Source organism: Oncorhynchus tshawytscha, linkage group LG09 (assembly GCF_018296145.1).
Source record: "Oncorhynchus tshawytscha isolate Ot180627B linkage group LG09, Otsh_v2.0, whole genome shotgun sequence".
Taxonomy (NCBI): Eukaryota; Metazoa; Chordata; class Actinopteri; order Salmoniformes; family Salmonidae; genus Oncorhynchus; species Oncorhynchus tshawytscha.
In genome coordinates this window covers 520,389-545,524 of record NC_056437.1, presented here as the reverse complement: position 1 = coordinate 545,524, position 25,136 = coordinate 520,389, and the positions used below count along the sequence as shown (strand labels likewise).

At 42.2% G+C, this 25,136-nt stretch overlaps 1 protein-coding gene across 2 annotated transcripts in view; it reads right to left on the bottom strand.

Annotated features, from left to right (window-relative positions):
• The window catches only part of galt (galactose-1-phosphate uridylyltransferase), a 136,305-nt gene that overhangs the window by 12,619 nt on the left and 98,550 nt on the right, over positions 1-25,136 (bottom strand). The window contains exons 7-8 of one of the 2 annotated variants that reach the window (XM_042326360.1): positions 21,292-21,424; positions 13,894-13,977 (exon numbers count right to left, since the gene is read on the bottom strand). In XM_042326360.1, the coding sequence (XP_042182294.1) occupies positions 13,894-13,977; positions 21,292-21,424 (217 nt within the window). The remainder of the gene's footprint in view (positions 1-13,893; positions 13,978-21,291; positions 21,425-25,136) is intronic. The other variant, XM_042326361.1, reaches the window with a different exon arrangement.

The window sequence follows — 25,136 nt, the reverse complement described above, 5'->3', positions numbered from 1 at the left end:
CAGGTCTCTACTGTAGACTACTGGCTTAGTGAAGACAAGCAGGTCTCTACTATAGACTCCTGGCTTAGTGAAGACTAGCAGGTCTCTACTGTAGACTACAGGCTTAATGAAGACTAGCAGGTCTCTACTGTAGACTACAGGCTTAATGAAGACTAGCAGGTCTCTACTGTAGACTACAGGCTTAATGAAGACTAGCAGGTCTCTACTGTAGACTACAGGCTTAGAGAAGACTAGCAGGTCTCTACTGTAGACTACAGGCTTAGAGAAGACTAGCAGGTCTCTACTGTAGACTACAGGCTTAGAGAAGACTAGCAGGTCTCTACTGTACACTACAGGCTTAGAGAAGACTAGCAGGTCTCTACTGTAGACTACAGGCTTAGTGAAGACTAGCAGGTCTCTACTGTAGACTACAAGCTTAGAGAAGACTAGCAGGTCTCTACTGTACACTACAGGCTTAGAGAAGACTAGCAGGTCTCTACTGTAGACTACAGGCTTAGTGAAGTCTAGCAGGACGTGTAGTGTGGACGTATGGACCTGTTAGCCTCTCTCCCTCCATGCACCATAAAAGCGCCTGCTAGAAGGAAGGTTTCTTCATGGTAAATATGAACATATTAAGTTCTAAAAGGCTGTGAGAACCAGAGGTTTGGCTACGCTCCCAATCCCTATAAGCTCCTCTCCTATCCCCATATAATGAATGAATGAACAGCGTATCATGCTAGTTAAATCACATTCATCCTGTCTCCTCCGCCCTCCTCCCCTCCTCCGCCCCTCCTCCTCCTCCGCCCTCTCCTCCTCTCCTCCCCCTCTCCTCCCCTCCTCTCTTCTCCTCTCCCTCTCCCCCCCCCCCTCCTCCTCCACTCCCCTCTCATCTCCACTTCACTCCTCTCTCTTCTCCTCTCCCCCCCGCCCCCTCCTCCTCCCCTCCCCTCTCCTCTCCTCTCCTCTCCACTTCACTCCTCTCTCTTCTCCCCCTCCCCTCCCCTCTCCTCTCCTCTCCACTCCACTCCTCTCTCTTCTCCTCTCCCCCGCCCCCTCCTCCTCCCCTCCCCTCTCCTCTCCTCTCCACTCCACTCCTCTCTCTTCTCCTCTCCCCCCCCCTCCTCTCCTCTCCTCTCCACTCCACTCCTCTCTCTTCTCCTCTCCCCCCCCCCCCCTCCTCCTCTCCTCCCCACTCCACTCCTCTCTCTTCTCCTCTCCCCCCCCCCCTCCTCCTCTCCTCCCCTCTCCTCTCCACTCCACTCCTCTCTCTTCTCCTCTCCCCCACCCCCTCCTCCCCTCTCCCCCATCCTCTCCACTCCTCTCCCCTCCACTCCACTCCCCTCCCCTGCCCGCAAATACAGGTAATGACAGCCCTGGCAAATACAGGTAATGACAGCCCTGGCATGTGACAGCCCTGTGAAGGGGACTTCACTATCTCCCCTTTAAACAAAACTAATTAAGGACTGGAGACTAATTAAGGACTGGAGACCCTCCCCTTACGAGCCGCCTGGCCATAGCCACGGTAACGACACCCTGCTAGTTAAGCAGTTAAGCCACAGGCGAGACAGACCCGTGATAATTGACACATGGGGGGCATCACCGGGGGCAAACTACCTGCTACCTGCAGGACACCTACACCACCCTCCAGGACACCTACACCACCCGATGCTACAGGAAGGCCATAAAGATCATCAAGGACATCAACCACCCGAGCCACTGCCTGTTCACCCCGCTGCCATCCAGAAGGCGAGGTCAGTACAGGTGCATCAAAGCTGGGACCGAGAGACTGAAAAACAGCTTCTATCTCAAGGCCATCAGACTGTTAAACAGCCACCACTAACATTGAGTGGCTACTGCCAACACACTGTCAATGACACTGACTCTACTCCAGCCACTTTAATCATGGGAATCGATGGGAAATGATGTAAATATATCACTAGCCACTTTAAACAATGCTACCTTATATAATGTTACTTACCCTACATTGTTCATCTCATATGCATACGTTGATACTGTACTCTATATCATCGACTGCATCCTTATGTAATACATGTATCACTAGCCACTTTAACTATGCCACTTGGTTTACATACTTATCTCATATGTATATACTGTACTCGATATCATCTACTGTATCTTGCCTATGCTGCTCTGTACCATCACTCATTCATATATCCTTATGTACATATTCTTTATCCCCTTACACTGTGTATGACAGTAGTTTTTTTTTGGAATTGTTAGTTAGATTACTTGCTCGTTATTACTGCATTGTCGGAACTAGAAGCACAAGCATTTCGCTACACTCGCATTAACATCTGCTAACCATGTGTATGTGGCAAATAAAATTTGATTTGATTTGATTTGACATGGGAAATGAACCAACAACTCAATGCTGTTGACACCATCACCAATACACATACACAGCATTACTTATTAACAGTGAGGAAACAACGATACAATCTGAAATGTGTCCTCTGATGGAACAAAGTGATTATTTGTGACCAGATCAATTACCACCTACATGAATATAAGCTGACCAGTTGATCTGTGGATAGGAGTTCTGACCATGTGATTAATACTAAATTGTAATTATTTCACCTATTTATTGCCTTACCTCCCTAATCTTCTACATTTGCACACACTGTAGATAGGAGTTCTGACCAGTTGACTTGTGGATAGGAGTTCTGACCAGTGGATAGGAGTTCTGACCAGTAGATAGGAGTTCTGACCAGTAGATAGGAGTTCTAACCAGTGGATAGGAGTTCTGACCAGTAGATAGGAGTTCTGCAGATTAGATAGGAGTTCTAACCAGTGGATAGGAGTTCTGACCAATGGATAGGAGTTCTAACCAGTGGATAGGAGTTCTGACCAGTAGATAGGAGTTCTGACCAGTGGATAGGAGTTCTGACCAATGGATAGGAGTTCTAACCAGTGGATAGGAGTTCTGACCAGTAGATAGGAGTTCTGACCAATGGATAGGAGTTCTAACCAGTGGATAGGAGTTCTGACCAGTGGATAGGAGTTCTGACCAGTAGATAGGAGTTCTGACCAATGGATAGGAGTTCTGACCAATGGATAGGAGTTCTAACCAGTGGATAGGAGTTCTGACCAATGGATAGGAGTTCTAACCAGTGGATAGGAGTTCTGACCAGTAGATAGGAGTTCTGACCAGTGGATAGGAGTTCTGACCAGTAGATAGGAGTTCTGACCAGTGGATAGGAGTTCTGACCAGTAGAGAGGAGTTCCGACCAGTAGATAGGAGTTCTGACCAGTAGAGAGGAGTTCCGACCAGTAGAGAGGAGTTCTGACCAGTGGATAGGAGTTCTGACCAGTGGATAGGAGTTCTGACCAGTTGATACGTGGATAGGGGTTCTGACCAGTGGATAGGAGTTTTGACCAGTGGATAGGAGTTTTGACCAGTAGATAGGAGTTCTGACCAGTAGATAGGAGTTCTGACCAGTAGAGAGGATTTCCGACCAGTAGATAGGAGTTCTGACCAGTGGATAGGAGTTCTGACCAGTTGACTTGTGGATATGAGTTCTGACCAGTGGATAGGACTTCTGACCAGTTGACTTGTGGATAGGAGTTTTGACCAGTTGACAGGTGGATAGGAGTTCTGACCAGTTGAGTTGTGGATAGTTCTGGCAGGTTAGAGTCATGGATACTGATACTCAGCTTAGATCAGAAACAACGTTCTCCATCACTCTGGCCTCTGATCCCTCATATCTTATTCAGAAACAAAGTTCTCCATCACTCTGGCCTCTGATCCCTCATATCTTATTCAGAAACAATGTTCTCCATCACCCTGGCCTCTGAACCCTCATATCTTATTCAGAAACAATGTTCTCCATCACTCTGGCCTCTGATCCCGCATCTTATTCAGAAACAATGTTCTCCATCACTCTGGCCTCTGATCCCGCATATCTTATTCAGAAACCATGTTCTCCATCACTCTGGCCTCTAAACTCTCATATCTTATTCAGAAATCATGTTCTCCATCACTCTGGGCTCTAAACTCTCATATGTGATCGACCGGCACCAATTTGAAAGTTTATTTTTTATTTTTACCTTGGATAAAAGTAGAGACTCAGAGCTAGAAAATGGTATATCATACACTACAGTTGAGGAACAATGGGAAAGTAATTCTGCTTTGGAAGTTGATCAACTTGTAAACTCACTTTTGAGAAAATGTCCTTTGAATGTTTTGGTATCTAGTGAAGAGCTCTTCTTTGTCTACACCCATTCAGCATCGTTCACACCCTCTTAAGCTTTAGCCCCACCCATCTCGTTTCGCTCTCGAGCGTTCAGATCACACACTTGACACTCTGGCCAATGATTTGTTTACCTCTGGATAATATGAAAACAGCCGAACCTGCTCTTTTTATTTATTTATTTATTTCACCTTTATTTAACCAGGTAGGCAAGTTGAGAACAAGTTCTCATTTACAACTGCGACCTGGCCAAGATAAAGCAAACCAGTTCGACACATACAACAACACAGAGTTACACATTAAAACAAACATACAGTCAATAATACAGTAGAAAAATAAGTCTATATACAATGTGAGCCAATGAGTTGAGATAAGGGAGGTAAAGGCAAAAAAAGGCCATGGTGGTGAAGTAAATACAATATAGCAAGTAAAACACTGGAATGGTTGATTTGCAGTGGAAGAATGTGCAAAGTAGAGATAGAAATAAAGCATGCATTTAGTTTTACTTGTATTTAAGAGCAATTGGAGGCCATGGAAGGAGAGTTGTATGGTATTGAAGCTCGTCTGGAGGGTTCTTAACACAGTGTCCAAAGAAGGGCCAGAAGTATACAGAATGGTGTCGTCTGCGTAGAGGTGGATCAGCGACTCACTAGCAGCAAGAGCGACATCATTGATGTATACAGAGAAGAGAGTCGGTCCAAGGCCAGAGGCCCGGACAATAGGCCCTCCGATTTGACACACTGAACTCTATCAAAGAAGTAGTTGGTGAACCAGGCGAGGCAACTCATTTGAGAAACCAAGGCTATCGAGTCTGCCAATGAGGATGTGGTGATTGACAGAGTCAAAAGCCTTGGCCAGGCCAATGAATACGGCTGCACAGTATTGTTGCTTATCGATGGCGGTTAAGATATCGTTTAGGACCTTGAGCATGGCTCTGCTGGCAACAATTTCATTACACTTTTTTGCCGATGTTTACTGACACCGACTATATTAAACGGGTGTTGTACACACGTCATGTAATGATGGACGTGTCTCCCTGTCAGGAATGCCATACCATGGTTGCCCTTAGTTTGAAGATGTCATCTAGAGACAGGTGTTTTCCCATCTCTTTAGCTATCATACTCTAATTCCACTGATTTCAAAACTCGATCCTCCAGAAAGTGGAGAGCAACACTTATGCAGCTCCACTACACAATACATTTTTTTATAAGCCGTTTTCCACAGGATTACCAACACAGACTGAAGAGTTCAAATAGACAGAAGCCTTCTATATGGCAGACCAAACCGAACTCCTCTCTCGGCATGTCCAGCCCACTCATTATCTCAGCCATTCATGGCTAGTGGGAAGGTTGCTTCCTTTTTCTCTGGCTAAACCAACTAGGCTCGTATTTAACAATTGTATTCGTATTTACAGATGGCATACAAGTTTGATATTAAGGCACATGAAAGTTCACATGTTCCAGAAGGCATTTCTGTTAAAACAAAAATGCACTTTGCTAAAAACATATATTTTTTACGTTCAAATGGCTTTTTTTACACCTAGTTTCCTGAATCGGGTCACAAACAGACAGCTAAGAAAAATATAGATGAAAACTCTCTTGGTAAAGCTTATCATGAGCTATTCTCTCAGGCGAAACTAGAGACCTCCTTAACATTAGATCACGCACCAGAAGTTGCTAACAAAGAGACACACCCCTCTTGCCTTCGTCTCACCCAAGACTGCTGTCCAGTGTTGATGATGAATAGGAAAAACCAGCCAGATGTTTATCCAACTGGATATCGCTGTGAACGGAGCTGATCCGGTTTGATCGGCAGTTATTGCACATTCTCCAATAGAACAGAGGACAAGGGCAGTCTATTTGCTCACCAACGTAGTCTCGTTAGGTTGCCTGCCTCTCTTTCGCCACCAGGGATCAGGGCCTGGTCCGGAGTAAGCAGAATGTCCAGAGCAGCTGACAAGTTGTAGTAGAAACATTAATCTAAATGGAAGTTAGTGATCGCCTGTTCTGATGTCCAAAAGCTAAGAATAGCTGTCTGCTATCCTTACTGTAGTAAGGGGTCTGAATACTTTCTGAATGGACTGTATATCTATGAACCAGGCCAGTAAGGGTCTGAATGGACTGTATATCTATGAACCAGGTCAGTAAGGGTCTGAATACTTTCTGAATGGACTGCATATCTATGAACCAGGCCAGTAAGGGTCTGAAGACTTTATGAATGGACTGTATATCTATGAACCAGGCCAATAAGGGTCTGAATACTTTATGAATGACTGTATATCTATGAACCAGGCCAGTAAGGGTCTGAATGGACTGCATATCTATGAACCAGGCCAATAAGGGGCTGAATACTTTCTGAATGGACTGTATATCTATGAACCAGGCCAGTAAGGGTCTGAATGGACTGTATATCTATGAACCAGGTCAGTAAGGGTCTGGATACTTTCTGAATGGACTGTAGATCTATGAACCAGGCCAGTAAGGGTCTGAATGGACTGCATATCTATGAACCAGGCAAGTAAGGGTCTAAATACTTTCTGAATGGACTGTATATCTATGAACCAGGCCAGTAAATCTATTAACCAGGTCAGTAAGGGTCTGAATACTTTCTGAATGGACTGTATATCTATGAACCAGGTCAGTAAGGGTCTGAATACTTTCTGAATGGACTGTAGATCTATGAACCAGGCCAGTAAGGGTCTGAATGAACTGTATATCTATGAACCAGGCCAGTAAGGGTCTGAATGGACTGTATATCTATGAACCAGGCCAGTAAGGGTCTGAATACTTTCTGAATGGAATGTATATCTATGAACCAGGCCAGTAACGGGTCTGAATACTTTCTGAATGGACTGTATCTCTATGAACCAGGTCAGTAAGGGTCTGAATACTTTCTGAATGGACTGTATATCTATGAACCAGGCCAGAAACAGGTCTGAATACTTTCTGAATGGACTATATATCTATGAACCAGGCCAGTAAGGGTCTAAATACTTTCTGAATGGACTGTATATCTATGAACCAGGCCAGTAATGGGTCTGAATACTTTCTGAATGGACTGCATATCTATGAACCAGGCCAGTAAGGGTCTGAATGGACTGTATATCTATGAACCAGGCCAGTAAGGGTCTGAATATCAAATCAAATCAAATGTATTTATATAGCCCTTCGTACATCAGCTGATTCTCAAAGTGCTGTATAGAAACCCAGCCTAAAACCCCAAACAGCAAGCAATGCAGGTGTAGGAGCACAAATACTTTCTGAATGGACGGTATATGTATGAACCAGGTCAGTAAGGGTCTGAATGGACTGTATATCTATGAACCAGGTCAGTAAGGGTCTGAATACTTTCTGAATGGACTGTATATCTATGAACTAGGTCAGTAAGTGTCTGAATGGACTGTATATCTATGAACCAGGTCAGTAAGGGTCTGAATGGACTGTAAATCTATGAACCAGGCCAGTAAGGGTCTGAATACTTTATGAATGGACTGTAAATCTATGAACCAGGCCAGTAAGGGTCTGAATACTTTATGAATGGACTGTATATCTATGAACCAGGCCTGTACGGGTCTGAATGGACTGTATATCTATGAACCAGGCCAGTAAGGATATATAGTTGATATAAAGCCTACAGTAGAATGGTAGTTGATATACAGCCTACAGTAGTATGGCATAAGATATACAGCATATAGTACCATGGTAGTTGATATACAGCCTACAGTAGGATGGTAGTAGATATACAGTCTACAGTAGAATGGTAGTTGATATATACAGTATCCTACAGTCGGATGGTAGTAAATATACAGCCTACAGTAGGATGGTAGTTGATACAACGCCTACAGTAGGATGGTAGTAGATATACAGCCTACCGTAGGACAGTAGTAGATATATACAGTTGCCTACAGTAGGATTTTATTTATTTATTTATTTCACCTTTATTTAACCAGGTAGGCTAGTTGAGAACAAGTTCTCATTTGCAACTGCGACCTGGCCAAGATAAAGCATAGCAGTGTGAACAGACAACACAGAGTTACACATGGAGTAAACAATTAACAAGTCAATAACACAGTAGAAAAAAAAGAGTCTTTATACATTGTGTGCAAAAGGCATGAGGAGGTAGGCGAATGATTACAATTTTGCAGATTAACACTGGAGTGATAAATTATCAGATGGTCATGTACAGGTAGAGATATTGGTGTGCAAAAGAGCAGAAAAGTAAATAAATAAAAACAGTATGGGGATGAGGTAGGTAAAAATGGGTGGGCTATTTACCGATAGACTATGTACAGCTGCAGCGATCGGTTAGCTGCTCAGATAGCAGATGTTTGTGAGGGAGATAAAAGTCTCCAACTTCAGCGATTTTTGCAATTCGTTCCAGTCACAGGCAGCAGCGAACTGGAACGAAAGGCGGCCAAATGAGGTGTTGGCTTTAGGGATGATCAGTGAGATACACCTGCTGGAGCGCGTGCTACAGATGGGTGTTGCAATCGTGACCAGTGAACTGAGATAAGGCGGAACTTTAACTAGCATGGACTTGTAGATGACCTGGAGCCAGTGGGTCTGGCGACGAATAGGATGTTGGTAGATATACAGCCTACAGTAGGATGGTAGGTGATATACAGCATACAGTAGAATGGTAGTTGATATACAGCCTACAGTAGGATGGTAGTAGATATACAGCATACAGTAGGATGGTAGTTGATATATACAGTATCGTACAGTAGGATGGTAGTAAATCGACAGCCTACAGTAGGATGGTAGGAGATATACAGCATACAGTAGGATGGTAGTAGATATACAGCCTACCGTAGGACAGTAGTAGATATATACAGTTGCCTACAGTAGGATATTGGTAGATATACAGCCTACAGTAGGATGGTAGTAGATATACAGCATACAGTACGATGGTAGGAGATATACAGCATACAGTAGGATGGTAGTAGATATACAGTCTACAGTAGAATGGTAGTTGATATATACAGTATCCTACAGTCGGATGGTAGTAAATATACAGCCTACAGTAGGATGGTAGTTGATACAAAGCCTACAGTAGGATGGTAGTTGATATACAGCCTACAGTAGGATGGTTGTAGATATATACAGTAGCCTACAGTAGGATGTTAGTACATATACAGCCTACAGTAGGATGGTAGTAGATATATACAGTAGGATGGTAGTAGATATATACAGTAGTCTACAGTAGGGTGGTAGTCGATATACACTCTACAGTAGGATGGTAGTTGATATATACAGTAGGATGGTAGTTGATACACAGCCTACAGTAGGATGGTAGTTGATATATACAGTAGCCTACAGTAGGATGGTAGTAGATATACAGCCAACAGTAGGATGGTAGTAGATATATACAGCAGCCTACAGTACGATGGTAGTAGATACACAGCCTACAATAGGGTGGTAGTAGATAAAAACAGTAGCCTAGAGTTGGATGATAGTTGGTATACAGCCTACAGTAGGATGGTAGTTGGTATACAGCCTACAGTAGGATGGTAGTTGGTATACAGCCTACAGTAGGATGGTAGTTGGTATACAGCCTACAGTAGGATGGTAGTTGGTATACAGCCTACAGTAGGATGGAAGTAGATATACAGCCTAAAGTAGGATGGTAGTTGATATACAGTCTACAGTAGGATGGTAGTTGATATATACAGTATCCTACAGTCGGATGGTAGTAAATAGACAGTCTACAGTAGGATGGTAGTTGATACACAGCCTACAGTAGGATGGTAGTTAATATACAACCTACAGTAGGATGGTAGTTGATTCAAAGCATACAGTAGGATGGTAGTAGATATACAGCCTACAGTAGGATGGTCTTTGATATAAAGCCTACAGTAGGATGGTAGTAGATATACAGCCTACCGTAGGACAGTAGTAGATATATACAGTTGCCTACAGTAGGATGGTAGTAAATAGACAGCCTACAGTAGGATGGTAGTTGATAGACAGCCTACAGTAGGATGGTACTTGATATAAAGACTACAGTAGGATGGTAGTAGATATACAGCCTACCGTAGGACAGTAGTAGATAAATACAGTTGCCTACAGTAGGATGTTGGTAGATATACAGCATACAATATGATGGTAGTTGATATACAGCCTAAAGTAGAATGGTAGTTGATATATACAGTAGCCAACAGTAGGATGGTAGTTGATATACAGCCAACAGTAGGATGGTAGTAGATATATACAGCAGCCTACAGTACGATGGTAGTAGATACACAGCCTACAATAGGGTGGTAGTAGATAAAAACAGTAGCCTAGAGTAGAATGATAGTTGGTATACAGCCTACAGTAGGATGGTGGTTGGTATACAGCCTTCAGTAGGATGGTAATTGGTATACAGCCTACAGTAGGATGGCAGTTGGTATACAGCCTACAGTAGGATGGTAGTTGGTATACAGCCTACAGTAGGATGGTAGTTGGTATACAGCCTACAGTAGGATGGTAGTTGGTATACAGCCTACAGTAGGATGGTAGTTGGTATACAGCCTACAGTAGGATGGTAGTTGGTATACAGCCTACAGTAGGATGGTAGTAGATATATACAGCAGCCTAAAGTAGGGTGGTAGTAGATATACAGTCTACAGTAGGATGGTAGTTGATATATACAGTATCCTACAGTAGGATGGTAGTAAATAGACAGTCTACAGTAGGATGGTAGTTGATCCACAGCCTACAGTAGGTTGGTAGTTGATATATACAGTAGGATGGTAGTAGATATACAGCCTATAGTAGGGTGGTAGTTGATATATACAGTATCCCACAGTAGGATGGTAGTTAATACACAGCCTACAGTAGCATGGTAGTTGAAAAACAGCCTACAGTAGGATGGTACCTGATATAAAGCCTACAGTTGGATGGTAGCAGATATACAGCCTACCGTAGGATGGTAGTAGATATATACAGTAGCCTACAGTAGGATGGTAGTAGATATATACAGTAGCCTACAGTAGGATAGTAGTAGATATATACAGCCTACAGTAGGAAGGTAGTAGTTATATACAGTAGCCTACAGTAGGATGGTAGTCGATATACAGCCTACAGTAGGATGGCAGTTGATATATACAGTAGTATGGTAGTAGATACAGCCTACAGTAGGATGGTAGTTGATATACAGCCTACAATAGGATGGTTGTAGATATATACAGTAGCCTACAGTAGGATGATAGTAGATATATACAGTAGCCTACAGTAGGATGATAGTATATATATATACAGTATTCTACAGTAGAATGGTAGTAGATACAGCCTACAGTAGGATGGCAGTAGATATGTACAGTAGCCTAAAGTACGATGGCAGTAGATATACAGCCTACAGAAGGATGGTAGATGATACACAGCCTACAGTAGGATGGTAGTACATATACAGCCTACAGTAGAATGGTAGTAGATATATACAGTATTCTACAGTAGGATGATAGTTGATATACAGCCTACAGTAGCATGGTAGCTAATATACAGCCTACAGTAGATTGGTAGTTGATATACAGTAGCCTACAGTAGGATGGTAGTAGATATATATAGTAGCATACAGTAGGATGGTAGTAGACATATACAGTAGCCTACAGAAGGATGTTGGTAGATATACAGTCTACAGTAGGATGGTAGTTGATATATACAGTAGCCTACAGTAGGATGGTAGTAGATATATACACAGTAGCCTACAGTAGGATGGTAGTTGATATACAGCCCACAGTAGAGTTGTAGTGGATATACAGCCTACAGTAGGATGGTAGTAGATATATACAGTAGCCTACAGTAGGATGGTAGTAGATATATACAGTAGCATACAGTAGGATGGTAGTAGACATACACAGTAGCCTACAGTAGGATGTTGGTAGATATACAGCCTACAGTAGGACAGTAGTAGATATACAGTAGCCTACAGTAGGATGGTAGTTGATATATACAGTAGCCTACAGTAGCATGGTAGTAGATATACAGCCTACAGTAGGATGGTAGTTGATATATACAGTAGCATATAGTAGGATGATAGTAGACATATACAGTAGCCTACAGTAGGATGGTAGTTGATATACAGCCTACAGTAGGATGGTAGTAGATACATACAGTAACCTACAGTAGGATGGTAGTACATATACAGCCTACAGTAGAATAGTAGTAGATATATACAGTAGGGAGGTAGTATTTATATACAGTAGCATACAGTAGGATGATAGTAGACATATACAGTAGCCTACAGTATGATGTTAGTTGATATACAGCCTACAGTAGGATGGTAGTTGATATATACAGTAGCGTACAGTAGGATGTTGGTAGATATACAGCCTACGATAGGGTGGTAGTAGATACACAGCCTACGGGAGATTGGTAGTAGAAAAACAGCCTACAGTAGGATGGTAGTAGATATATACAGTAGCCTACAGTAGGATGGTAGTTGATATACAGCCTACAGTAGGATGGTAGTAGATATATACAGTAGCCTACAGTAGGATGGTAGTAGATATATACAGTAGCATAGCGTAGGATGGTAGTAGACATATACAGTAGCCTACAGTAGGATGTTGGTAGATATACAGCCTACAGTAGGACAGTAGTAGATATACAGCAGCCTACAGTAGGATGGTAGTTGATATATACAGCAGCCTACAGTAGGATGGTAGTAGATATACAGCCTACAGTAGGATGGTAGTAGATATATACAGTAACCTACAGTAGGATGGTAGTACATATACAGCCTACAGTAGAATAGTAGTAGATGTATACAGTAGGAAGGTAGTAGTTATATACAGTAGCATACAGTAGGATGATAGTAGACATATACAGTAGCCTACAGTAGGATGGTAGTTGATATACAGCCTACAGTAGGATGGTAGTAGATATATACAGTAGCCTACAGTAGGATGGTAGTAGATATATACAGTAGCATAGCGTAGGATGGTAGTAGACATATACAGTAGCCTACAGTAGGATGTTGGTAGATATACAGCCTACAGTAGGACAGTAGTAGATATACAGCAGCCTACAGTAGGATGGTAGTAGATATATACAGTAGCCTACAGTAGGATGGTAGTTGATATACAGCCTACAGTAGGATGGTAGTAGATATATACAGTAGCCTACAGTAGGATGGTAGTTGATATACAGCCTACAGTAGGATGGTAGTTGATATACAGCGTACAGTAGGATGGTAGTAGATATATACAGTAGCCTACAGTAGGACGGTAGTAAACATGCAGTACCAGTCAAAAGTTTGGACACACCTCATTCCAGGGTTTTTCTTTATTTTACTATTTTCTACATGGTAGAATACTAGTGAAGACATCAAAACTATGAAATAACACATATGGAATCCTGTAGCGTGAAAAGTGTTTAAAGTGTTAAATATTAGCCACGCTTTGCCTTGATGACAGCTTTGCAAACTCTTGGCAAAAGCTGTATTTGTCAATACAAAATTGCTTTTTAATTCTGTCATGGAAATACATGTATTTCCTATTACCAAGAAATGTACAGTTTCTACGTCTTTAGTTTTCCATGTGGTCCAATTTATCGGTGAATTTTTAAAACACTTAGCAACTTCTGATGCACACATTTTCAAGAAGCAAGACAATTCCCTCCAAGCAATTTGACAGCTGTTATAATCTATAATAAATAATAGCTGTCTTTGCCAGTATAATCTTATTTCATCATATTGTTTCTGAGAGTTGTTTCTCTCTTACCGTGCCAGCCCATGGAGTAGGGGAAGGAGATCTGAAACAGGTTATCATATTTAGTCAAGAGTCTCTTCATAATGGAGGCCAGTCCTGGAATAGAAAGAGAGAGTTCAGACTAATATATCTGGAGCTATCTAGAACACACTCATATACATAGTAGCACTTACTACACTTCCTGTAGCTATCTAGAACAAATTCATATACATAGTAGCACTTACAACACTTCCTGGTGCCAGATCTCTCGCTCTTAGATGGTGGCACGCACACACGCATGAGCACACGCACGCACACAAACATACAGCATCGGAGTCTGCTGGGGGAGGACATCTCGTATTAATGGTTGGAATGTTTGATACCATTCCATTCACACCAATCCAGTCATTATTATGAGCCCTCCTCTCCTCAGCAGCATCCACTGGGACACATATACACACACAAACACTCCAAACAAACCACACTCCAGGCAGCATAGTTTATTATTTCCCAGAATTAACCTTCTGCTGATATTTGGATCAAATTAAATCTGTCCTTCAAGGGCACCATACTGCTGGGAAAACAAACTAACCCACCAAGATAATTTTATGACAACACAACAGCTGCCTGTCATTTAAAAACAATGACAATAAAACAGGACAGAGGAATCTGTGTGAAAACACCTGATTTCCTTCCAGCAACAAATTATAGAATCAGTCACATTCATGCTCCAAAAATCCCCAGTCTGTCCATGACAACACAATTACTGATGCAAAGATTACTTAAATTGTGTTTCTCGCTTTACAATACAGATAAGGGGGATTATATTATTACGAACTACAAAGGGAAACCCAAACGTGAGCTGCCTAGTGACACGAGCCTACCAGAAAGCTAAATGCCTTTTATGCTCACTTCGAGTCAAGCAACACTGAAGCATACACGTGAGCACCAGCTGTTCTGGACGACTGTGTGATAACACTCTCCGTAGCCAATGTGAGTAAGACCTTTAAACAGGTCAACATTCACAAAGCCACGGGGCCAGATGGATTACCAGGACGTGTACTCAAAGCAACTGTCCAGTGTCTTCCCTGACATTTTCAACCTGTCCCTGACCGAGTCTGTAATACAAACATGTTTCAAGCAGACCACCATAGTCCCTGTGCCCAAGAACACTAAGGTAACCTGCCTAAATGACTACCGACCTGTAGCACTCACGTCTGTAGCCATGAAGTGCTTTGAAAGGCTGAGCATGGCTCACATCAACACCATTATCCCAGAAATCCTACACCAACTCCAATTTCCATACTGCCCCAACAGATCCACAGATGATGCAATCTCTATTGCACTCCACACTGCCCTTTCGCACCTGGACAAAATGAACACCTACATGAGAATGCTATTCATTGACTACAGCTCAGCATTCAACGCCATAGTAAGCTCATCATGAAGCTAAGGACCCTGGGACTAAACACCTCCCTCTGCAACTGGATCCTGGACTTCCTGACAAGCCGACCCCAGGTGGTAAGGGTAGGTAACAACACATCTGCCACGCCTAGTGGTTAGAGTGTTGGTCTTGTAACCGGAAGGTTGCAAGTTCAAACCCCCGAGCTGACAAGGTACAAATCTGTCGTTCTGGCCCTGAACAGGCAGTTAACCTACTGTTCCTAGGCCGTCATTGAAAATAAGAATTTGTTCTTAACTGACTTGCCTAGTTAAATAAAGGTAAAAAATAAAAATAAAAATACAGGGGGCTCTTAGGGGTGCGTGCTCAGTCCCCTCCTGTATTCCTTGTTGACCCACAACCGCATGGCCAAGCACGACTCCAACACCATCATTAGGATTCCCGACGACACAACAGTGGTAGGCCTGATCCCCGACAACAATGAGACAGCCTATAGGGAGGAGGTCAGAGACCTGACAGTGTGGTGCCAGGATAACAACCTCTCCCTCTACTTGATCAAGACAAAGGAGATGATTGTGGACTACAGAAAAAGGAGGCCTGAGCACGCCCCCATTCTCATCGACGGGGCTGTAGTGGACCAGGTTGAGAGCTTCAACGTGAAGAAGGCACGACAAAACCTTATCCCCCGCAGGAGACAAACGATTTGGCATGGGTCCCCAGTGTCACAACGTGGCCCTTTTGGGTGTATATCGTGGCTCCACCCCTCTCTCATTCTCTCTCCCACATCAGGTTTTACAACGGTCATAAATACCTGGTAGAAACTGCCGTATTGAGGGAGAAGGATAACAAAGAGCTTCTCTTGCAAAAACTCCTAATCTCCAAAATAGGAGAATTAAACAATATTTCTATTTTTGAGAATGTGGGAATGGTCCGTGGACACTTAAGGGACAGTCATGTCGAGTGTGTTTCATTTGGTGATCTCATGAAGGACAGGAAACACACAACTGTATCTCTTAAAGTGTACATTTCCCAGCAGTCAGGTTCACATCTGAATGTTGTACAAGATGACTGAATAAGTATGAGAATACTTTTGAAAAGATAATGTGATTTAGTCTTCTAAATGAGAATTGGTTGTTTTATGGTAATTTATGCAGTCAGTGGCCACAGACAGTGGCCGTGAGCCAGACATTACATCAGGACAAGGACAAGACCAGAGAACGCGGAGATCATTCCCATGTGGAAATGGATAAGAACTGCAACTCTACCAAAGGACAAGACCAGAGAACGCGGAGATCATTCCCATGTGGAAATGGTTAAGAACGGCAACTCTACCAAAAGACAAGACCAGAGAATGCGGAGATCATTCGCATGTGGAAATGGATAAGAACTGCAACTCTACCAAAGGACAAGACCAGAGAACGCGGAGATCATTCCCATGTGGAAATGGTTAAGAACGGCAACTCTACCAAAAGACAAGACCAGAGAATGCGGAGATCATTCCCATGTGGAAATGGATAAGAACTGCAACTCTACCAAAGGACAAGACCAGAGAACGCGGAGATCATTCCCATGTGGAAATGGTTAAGAACTGCAACTCTACCAAAAGACAAGACCAGAGAATGCAGAGATCATTCCCATGTGGAAATGGATAAGAACTGCAACTCGACCAAAGGACAAGACCAGAGAACGCGGAGATCATTCCCATGTGGAAATGGATAAGAACTGCAACTCTACCAAAGGACAAGACCAGAGAACGTGGAGATCATTCCCATGTGGAAATGGATAAGAACTGCAACTCTACCAAAGGACAAGACCAGAGAACGCAGAGATCATTCCCATGTGGAAATGGATAAGAACGGCAACTCTACCAAAAGACAAGACCAGAGAATGCGGAGATCATTCCCATGTGGAAATGGATAAGAACAGCAACTCTACCAAAGGACAAGACCAGAGAACGCAGAGATCATTCCCATGTGGAAATGGATAAGAACGGCAACTCTACCAAAAGACAAGACCAGAGAATGCGGAGATCATTCCCATGTGGAAATGGATAAGAACAGCAACTCTACCAAAGGACAAGACCAGAGAACGCAGAGATCATTCCCATGTGGAAATGGTTAGAAGAAATCTGGACTTCCTGACGGGCCGCCCCCCAGGTGGTGAAGGTAGGAAACAACATCTCACCTTTGCTTACCCTCAACACTGGGGCCCCACAAGGGTGCGTGCTCAGCCTCCTCCTATACTCACTAGTCACCCCTGACTGTGTGGCCATGCACGCCTCCAACTCAATCATCAAGTTTGCATGAACAAAATAAAGGAGTAGATCATGGACGTCAGGAAACAACAGAGGGAGCGCTCCCCTATCCACATCGACGGGCCAGCAGTGGAGAAGGTGGAAAGTTTCAAGTTCCTCGGCGTACAAATCATGGGCAATGGTCCACCCTAACTCTAAACCTAACCCTGGTACGTCCACAACCGCAGGGCTCTCCAGAGGGTGGTGCGGTTTGTACAACGCATCACCGGGGGCAAACAACCACCCGAGCCACTGCCTGTTCACCCCACTACCATCCAGAAGGCGAGGTCAGTACAGGTGCATCAAAGCTGAGACCGAGAAACTGAAAACTATCTTCTATCTCAATGCCATCAGACTGTTAAACAGCCATCACTAACACAGTGAGGCTGCTGCCTACACACAGACTTGAAATCATTAGCCACTTTAATGTACGGATCACTAGTCACTTTATTAATGCCACTTCAATAATGATGTTCACATACCTTGCATTACTCATCCCAGATGTATATACTGTATTTTATACCATCTATTGCATCTATTCTATGCCGGTCGGTCATGGCCCATCCATATATTTATATGTACATATTCTTCTTATTCCATCCCTTTACTTAGATGTGTGTGTATTGGGGAGTTGTTGGGGAATTGTTAGATTACTTGTTAGATGTTACTGCGCTGTCGGGAACTAGAAGCACAAGCACTTCGCTACACGAAATTATTTGATTTATATTGACCACTGTTACAGTGTTAATATGTATATATTTACCATTGTTACAGTGTTACATGTAAACTACCATTCAAACATTTGGGGTCACTTAGAAATGTACTTGTAATTGAAAGAAAAGCACATTTTTTGTCCATTAAAATAACATCAAATTGATCAGAAATTCAGTGTAGACATTGTTAAATGTTGTAAATGACTATTGAAGCTGGAAACGGCAGATTTTATTATGGAATATCTACATAGGCGAACAGAGGCCCATTATCAGCAACCATCACTCCTGTGTTCCAATGGCACCTTGTGTTAGCTAATCCAAGTTTATCATTTTAAAAGGCTAAGTGATCATTAGAAACCCATTTTGCAATTAAGTTAGCACAGCTGAAAACTGTTTAAAGCAGCAATAAAACTGTCATTTAGACTAGTGGAGTATCTGGAGCATCAGCATTTGTGGCTTCGATTACAGGCTCAAAATGGCCAGAAACAAATAACTTTCTTCTGAAACTCATCAGTCTATTCTTGTTCTGAGAAATGAAGGCTATTCAACGCGAGAAATTGACAAGAAACTGAAGATCTCATACAATACTGTGTACTACTCCCTTCATAGAACAGCACAAACTGGCGCTAACCAGAATAGAAAGAGGAGTGGGAGGCCTTGGTGCACAACTGAGCAAGAGGACAAGTACATTGTGTCTAGTTCGAGAAACTGGCAGCTTCATTAAATATTACCCGCAAAACACCAGTCTCAACATCAACAGTGAAGATGCGATTCTGGTATGCTGGCCTTCTAGGCAGAGTTTTGCCCATCTTAATCTTTTCTTTTTATTGGCCAGTCTGAGATATGGCTTTTTATTTGCAACTCTGCCTAGAAGGCCACCCTATTGTACTCCCATCATGGCCAGATGTGATGCAGCCTGGATTTGAACCAGGTACTGCAGTGATGCCTCCTGCACTGAGATGCAGTGCCTTAGACCACTGCGCCACTCAGAAGTTAATATATATTGATCATTGTTACAGTGTTAATATTGTCATGACGTTGGCCTGTGGGTAAGGTTTATGACCCCCCCATAAATACTTTTCTCCCCTCTCTCCCTTGACTCTACTGAAGGACTCTTGAATAGCCTTTGTTAAACATAGAGAGTCTGGGAACATCAAAAGGTGGGGGGAATGGAACCATATTTCAGTAATAGAACCAGTTGAAAATATGTGTTGGTACTTAATGAATATGATGTCAGTTCGGTTGTCATCTGAGACATTATGACTGATGACAGGATGACATGAACTGTATCTGGGAAAGTCTACACATTCTAGTTATAAGATTCACATGGAATTGTTGTCCAATTTAAATGTTTAAATATGAAACTATTTGGGAAAAATGAAATATAATTTTAGCCTCCAAATGAGAGAATTGGGTTTCATAAGGTTAGAGCTCTGCTCAATCAGTGGCCCGCCCCTGTTTAGAGACATGGGTTATAAACTATGAAACACACCTTTCTCTCCCTCCACTATAAAAGCCCTTGACTAAAATGTAACCTCCTGTTCCGGGTACATTAGGACGACGGTCCGATGTCAGAAGGATTCAGATAATAACTACAGAACGAAGCCAACCTCAGCGTGAGCTTTGGTTGCGAATGGTATGAATTTTGAACTCTTATTCACTATGGAAGTGATACCTCCTAGTGGCCGCTGTAAACGTGGGCTAGGAAAGGATGGACAACGTATCTAGTCTAACACACAACGACGATACTACAATGTATCCAATTTACCACCAGAGACATTCTTCCAAGGACAGGAAGATCTCTGTTGGCCAACACAGCCAGCATCGATGACCAACCTACCGAAGCGCAGCCCAGAGTAAATATTTATTACATTTTCTTTTTCCAAATGGGCGGTAATTTAGAATGCATAAGATACTGTATTTACGATAGCACAGCTTCGCCCTTTATTCCTCAGTCTTCCCGCTCTTTCACTCAAACCCAGCCCCTTTTCCTTTGTGTAACCAGCTGTCATATCTGTTCCGTCCGCTAGGGACGTTTTCCTTTATGACGTAATTTGTAATCAAGTTATGATTAATTATGTGTATGTGTAATTCTGTGTGATTAGTTAGGTATTTAGTAAATAAATAATTAAACCCAATTTTGTATTGCTGATTCAACTTGTTAGCCAGGGTTCGTGAAGATAACCAAGAATTTACAACTTTCAGATGAGACTGAATTAAGGTGACGATTAACATTGACTGCTATTGATGTAAAATATTACTAGGTCTTTAAGAGTTTATTCAGAAGATAACAGCTCTATAAATTATAAATATTATTTCGTGGTGCCCTGACTTTCTAGTTAATTACGTTTACATGATTAGCTCAATCAGGTAATATTAATTACAGAGAAATTATTTTATAGAATATCATGTCATATCCCTTAATCCGGCATAGCCAAAGAAAATACAATATGTATATATTGACCATTGTTAAAGTGTTAATATGTATATATTGACCATTGTTAATATGTATAGATTTTATTTATATGATTTATTATGACATGTATTGTTTCACATTGTCCTACATTGTTGGCGCTCAGAGCTCAGAGCTAAATCAAATCAAATTTATTTATATAGCCCTTCGTATATCAGCTGATATCTCAAAGTGCTGTACAGAAACCCAGCCTAAAACCCCAAACAGCAAGCAATGCAGGTGTAGAAGCACTCTGATGAGCTATACCCTGTAATTACACCTGCAACCCTGTAAATGTGATTATTAAACTTCTCATCTTATAAAAACATTGTCCCGGTTACCCATATTAATCCCTACTACACAGCTACGACATGTTGTTTCAGAGGAGGAGGTTTCATCAGGGATGGTAGTGGTGGTTTGTGTTAAGAGTGTGGGGGTTAAAGGTCAGGGTGACATAGTGAACTGTAAAAGAGTTGAGTTGTGAGGGTCAAGGGTTAAGGGTTTAATACAGTAGGTTACAGTGATGTCAGGGGTTAAAGGTCAGGGATTAGAGTGAGATCAGAGGTCGTACCCTCTCTCTCCTGGGCGGTGAGGTTAGTCAGTCTCTGGACATGTCTCCGTGGTAACAGCAACGTCTGGAACGGCCAGGTGGCCCAGTATGGAACCACAGCCAGCCAATCAGCATTCTGCACCACTACACGCTCCTAGAGAGAGAGAGACATAAGAAGGAGGGGGCGATTGAGGAGTAAAGATAGAAAAAGAGGGAGAGAGGGTGAGGAATAGAGAGAGACAGAGAGAGGGACAGAGATAGAAGGAGAGAGAGAATGAAAGAGAAAAGGAGAGAGAGAGAGAGACAGAGAGACAGAGAAAGAGAGAGATGTCTTTATTGTTTTGAAACTTCTGTATGTGTAATGTTTACTGTTAATTTTTATTGTTTATTTCACTTTTGTATATTATCTACCTCACTTGCTTTGGCAATGTTAACACATGTTTCCCATGCCAATAAAGCCCCTTGAATTGATTTGAATTGAGAGAGAGAGAGTGCTAGAGAGAGAGAGAGAAAGAGAGAGAAAGAGAGAGAGAAAGAGAGAGAGAAAGAGAGAGAGAGAAAGAGAGAGAAAGAGAGAGAGAGAAGACACAGTCAATCAGTATTCCATCACTTCTGTGGCTAATAGAACAAGCAGCAACAGTCCAGAGGAGATAGAAACACAGACCCCTCTGCAAAATAACAAACTTTACTGTTGCTACTTCAGCACGTCTACCGGGTGAGTGACTTTCAGGACAGTGTTACAGTGACGAAAAAAAGAAAACATTCATATTAACATATCTTCCTGAGGTCCACAATGTTTCCTCCGATCAAACAAGCAGCTAATACCTGAGAGTAAAGACAACAGTCAAAGTAGTATGATATAGGTACAGTGAATGGACAGGACCAACACGACACAGGAAAAACACATAGGACAGACAGAACAGACAGAGAGGAGAGGGGGAAGAGGTTTAACCTCAGGTCTGATGAGAGTTAGGAGAAGGAGAGGAGAGGGGAAAGAGGTTTGACATCAGCTATGATGAGAGTTAGGAGAAGGAGAGGAGGAAGAGGTTTGACCTCAGCTCTGATGAGAGTTAGGAGAAGGAGAGGAGAGGGGGAAGATGTTTAACCTCAGGTCTGATGAGAGTTAGGAGAAGGAGAGGAGAGGGGGAAGAGGTTTGACATCAGCTCTGATGAGAGTTAGGAGAAGGAGAGGAGAAAGAGGTTTGACCTCAGCTCTGATGAGAGTTAGGAGAAGGAGAGGAGAGGGGGAAGAGGTTTGACATCAGCTCTGATGAGAGTTAGGTTTGAGCTCTGATGAGAGTTAGAGAAGGGAGAGGAAGAGGTTTGACCTCAGCTCTGATGAGAGTTAGGAGAAGGAGAGGAGAGGGGGAAGAGGTTTGACATCAGCTCTGAGAGTTAGGAGGAGAAAAGGAGAAAGAGGTTTGAGAAAGAGAGGAGAGGGGGAAGAGGTTTGACATCAGCTCTGATGAGAGTTAAGAGAAGGAGAGGAGAGGGGGAAGAGGTTTGACATCAGCTCTGATGAGAGTTAAGAGAAGGAGAGGAGAGGGGGAAGAGGTTTGACATCAGCTCTGATGAGAGTTAGGAGAAGGAGAGGAGAGGGGGAAGAGGTTTGACCTCAGCTCTGATGAGAGTTAGGAGAAGGAGAGGAGAGGGGGAAGAGGTTTGACCTCAGCTCTGATGAGAGGAAGGTGGTGGACCATTATAACACTGCACCACCATTATACCATTGTAAGACTGTACCACCATTATACCACTGTAATACTGTACCACCATTATACCACTGTAACACTGTACCACCATTCTACCACTGTAACACTGTACCAATATTATACCACTGTAATACTGTAACACCATTATACCACTGTAACACTGTACCACCATTATACCACTAATACTGTACCACCATTATACCACTAATACTGTACCACCATTAAACCACTGTAATACTGTACCACCATTATACCACTAATACTGTACCACCATTATACCACTATAATACTGTACCACCATTATACCACTGTAATACTGTACCACCATTATACCACTGTAATACTGTACCACCATTATACCACTAATACTGTACCACCATTATAGCACTAATACTGTACCACCATTATACCACTGTAATACTGTACCACCATTATAGCACTAATACTGTACCATCATTATACCACTGTAATACTGTACCACCATTATACCACTAATACTGTACCACCATTATACCACTAATACTGTACCACCATTAAACCACTGTAATACTGTACCACCATTATACCACTGTAATACGGTACCACCATTATACCACTGTAATACTGTACCACCATTATACCACTGTAATACTGTACCACCATTATACCACTGTAATACTGTACCACCATTATACCACCGTAATACCGTACCACCATTATACCACCATAATACTGTACCACCATTATACCACCATAATACTGTACCACCATTATACCACCGTAATACTGTACCACCATTATACCACCGTAATACTGTACCACAATTATACCACTAAAACACTGTACTACCATTGTACCACTATAATACTGTACCACCATTATACCACTGTAACACCGTACCACCATTATACCTCTAATACTGTACCACCATAATACCACTGTAATACTGTACCACCATTATACCACTGTAACACCGTACCACCATTATACCACTAATACTGTACCACCATAATACCAGTGTAATACTGTACCACCATTATACCACTGTAATACCATACCAACATTATAAAACTAATACTGTACCACCATTATAGCACTGCAATACTGTACCACCATTATACCACTGTAACACTGTACCACCATTATACCACTAATACTGTACTACCATAATACCACTGTAATACTGTACCACCATTATACCACTATAATACTGTACCACCATTATACCACTGTAACACTGTACCACCATTATACCACTGCAACACTGTACCACCATTATACCACTGTAACACTGTACCACCATTATATCACTTTAACACTATACCACCATTATACCACTAATACTGGACCACCATTATAGCACTATAATACTGTACCCCCATTATAACACGAACACTGTACCACCATAATACCACTGTAATACTGTACCACCATTATACCACTATACTACTGTACCCCCATTATAACACTAATACTGTATCACCATTATACCAGTAATACTGTACCACCATTATACCACTGTATCACTGTACCACCATAATACAACAGTAATACTGTACTACCATTGTACCACTATAATACTGTACCTCCATTATAACACTAACACTGTACCACCATAATACCACTGTAATACTGTACCACCATTATACCACTATACTACTGCACCACCATTATAACACTAATACTGTACCACCATTATACCAATGTATCACTGTACCACCATTATACCACTAAAATACTGTACCACCATTATATCACTGTAACACTGTACCCCCATTATAACACTAACACTGTACCACCATAATACCACTGTAATACTGTACCACCATTATAATACTAATACTGTACCACCATTATAACACTAATACTGTACCACCATTATAACACTAATACTGTACCACTATTACTATTAGTATTAGTACTACCACAGCTCAGCCTACATTACTATTGGTATTAGTACTACCACAGCTCAGCCTACATTGCTGTTAGTATTAGTACTATTAGTATTACCACAGCTCAGCCTACATTACTATTGGTACTACCACAGCGCAGCCTACATTACTATTGGAATTAGTACTACCACAGCTCAGCCTACATTACTATTAGTACTACCACAGCTCACCCTACATTACTACAAGTATTATGGCAGCTCAGCCTACATTACTATTAGTAGTAGTA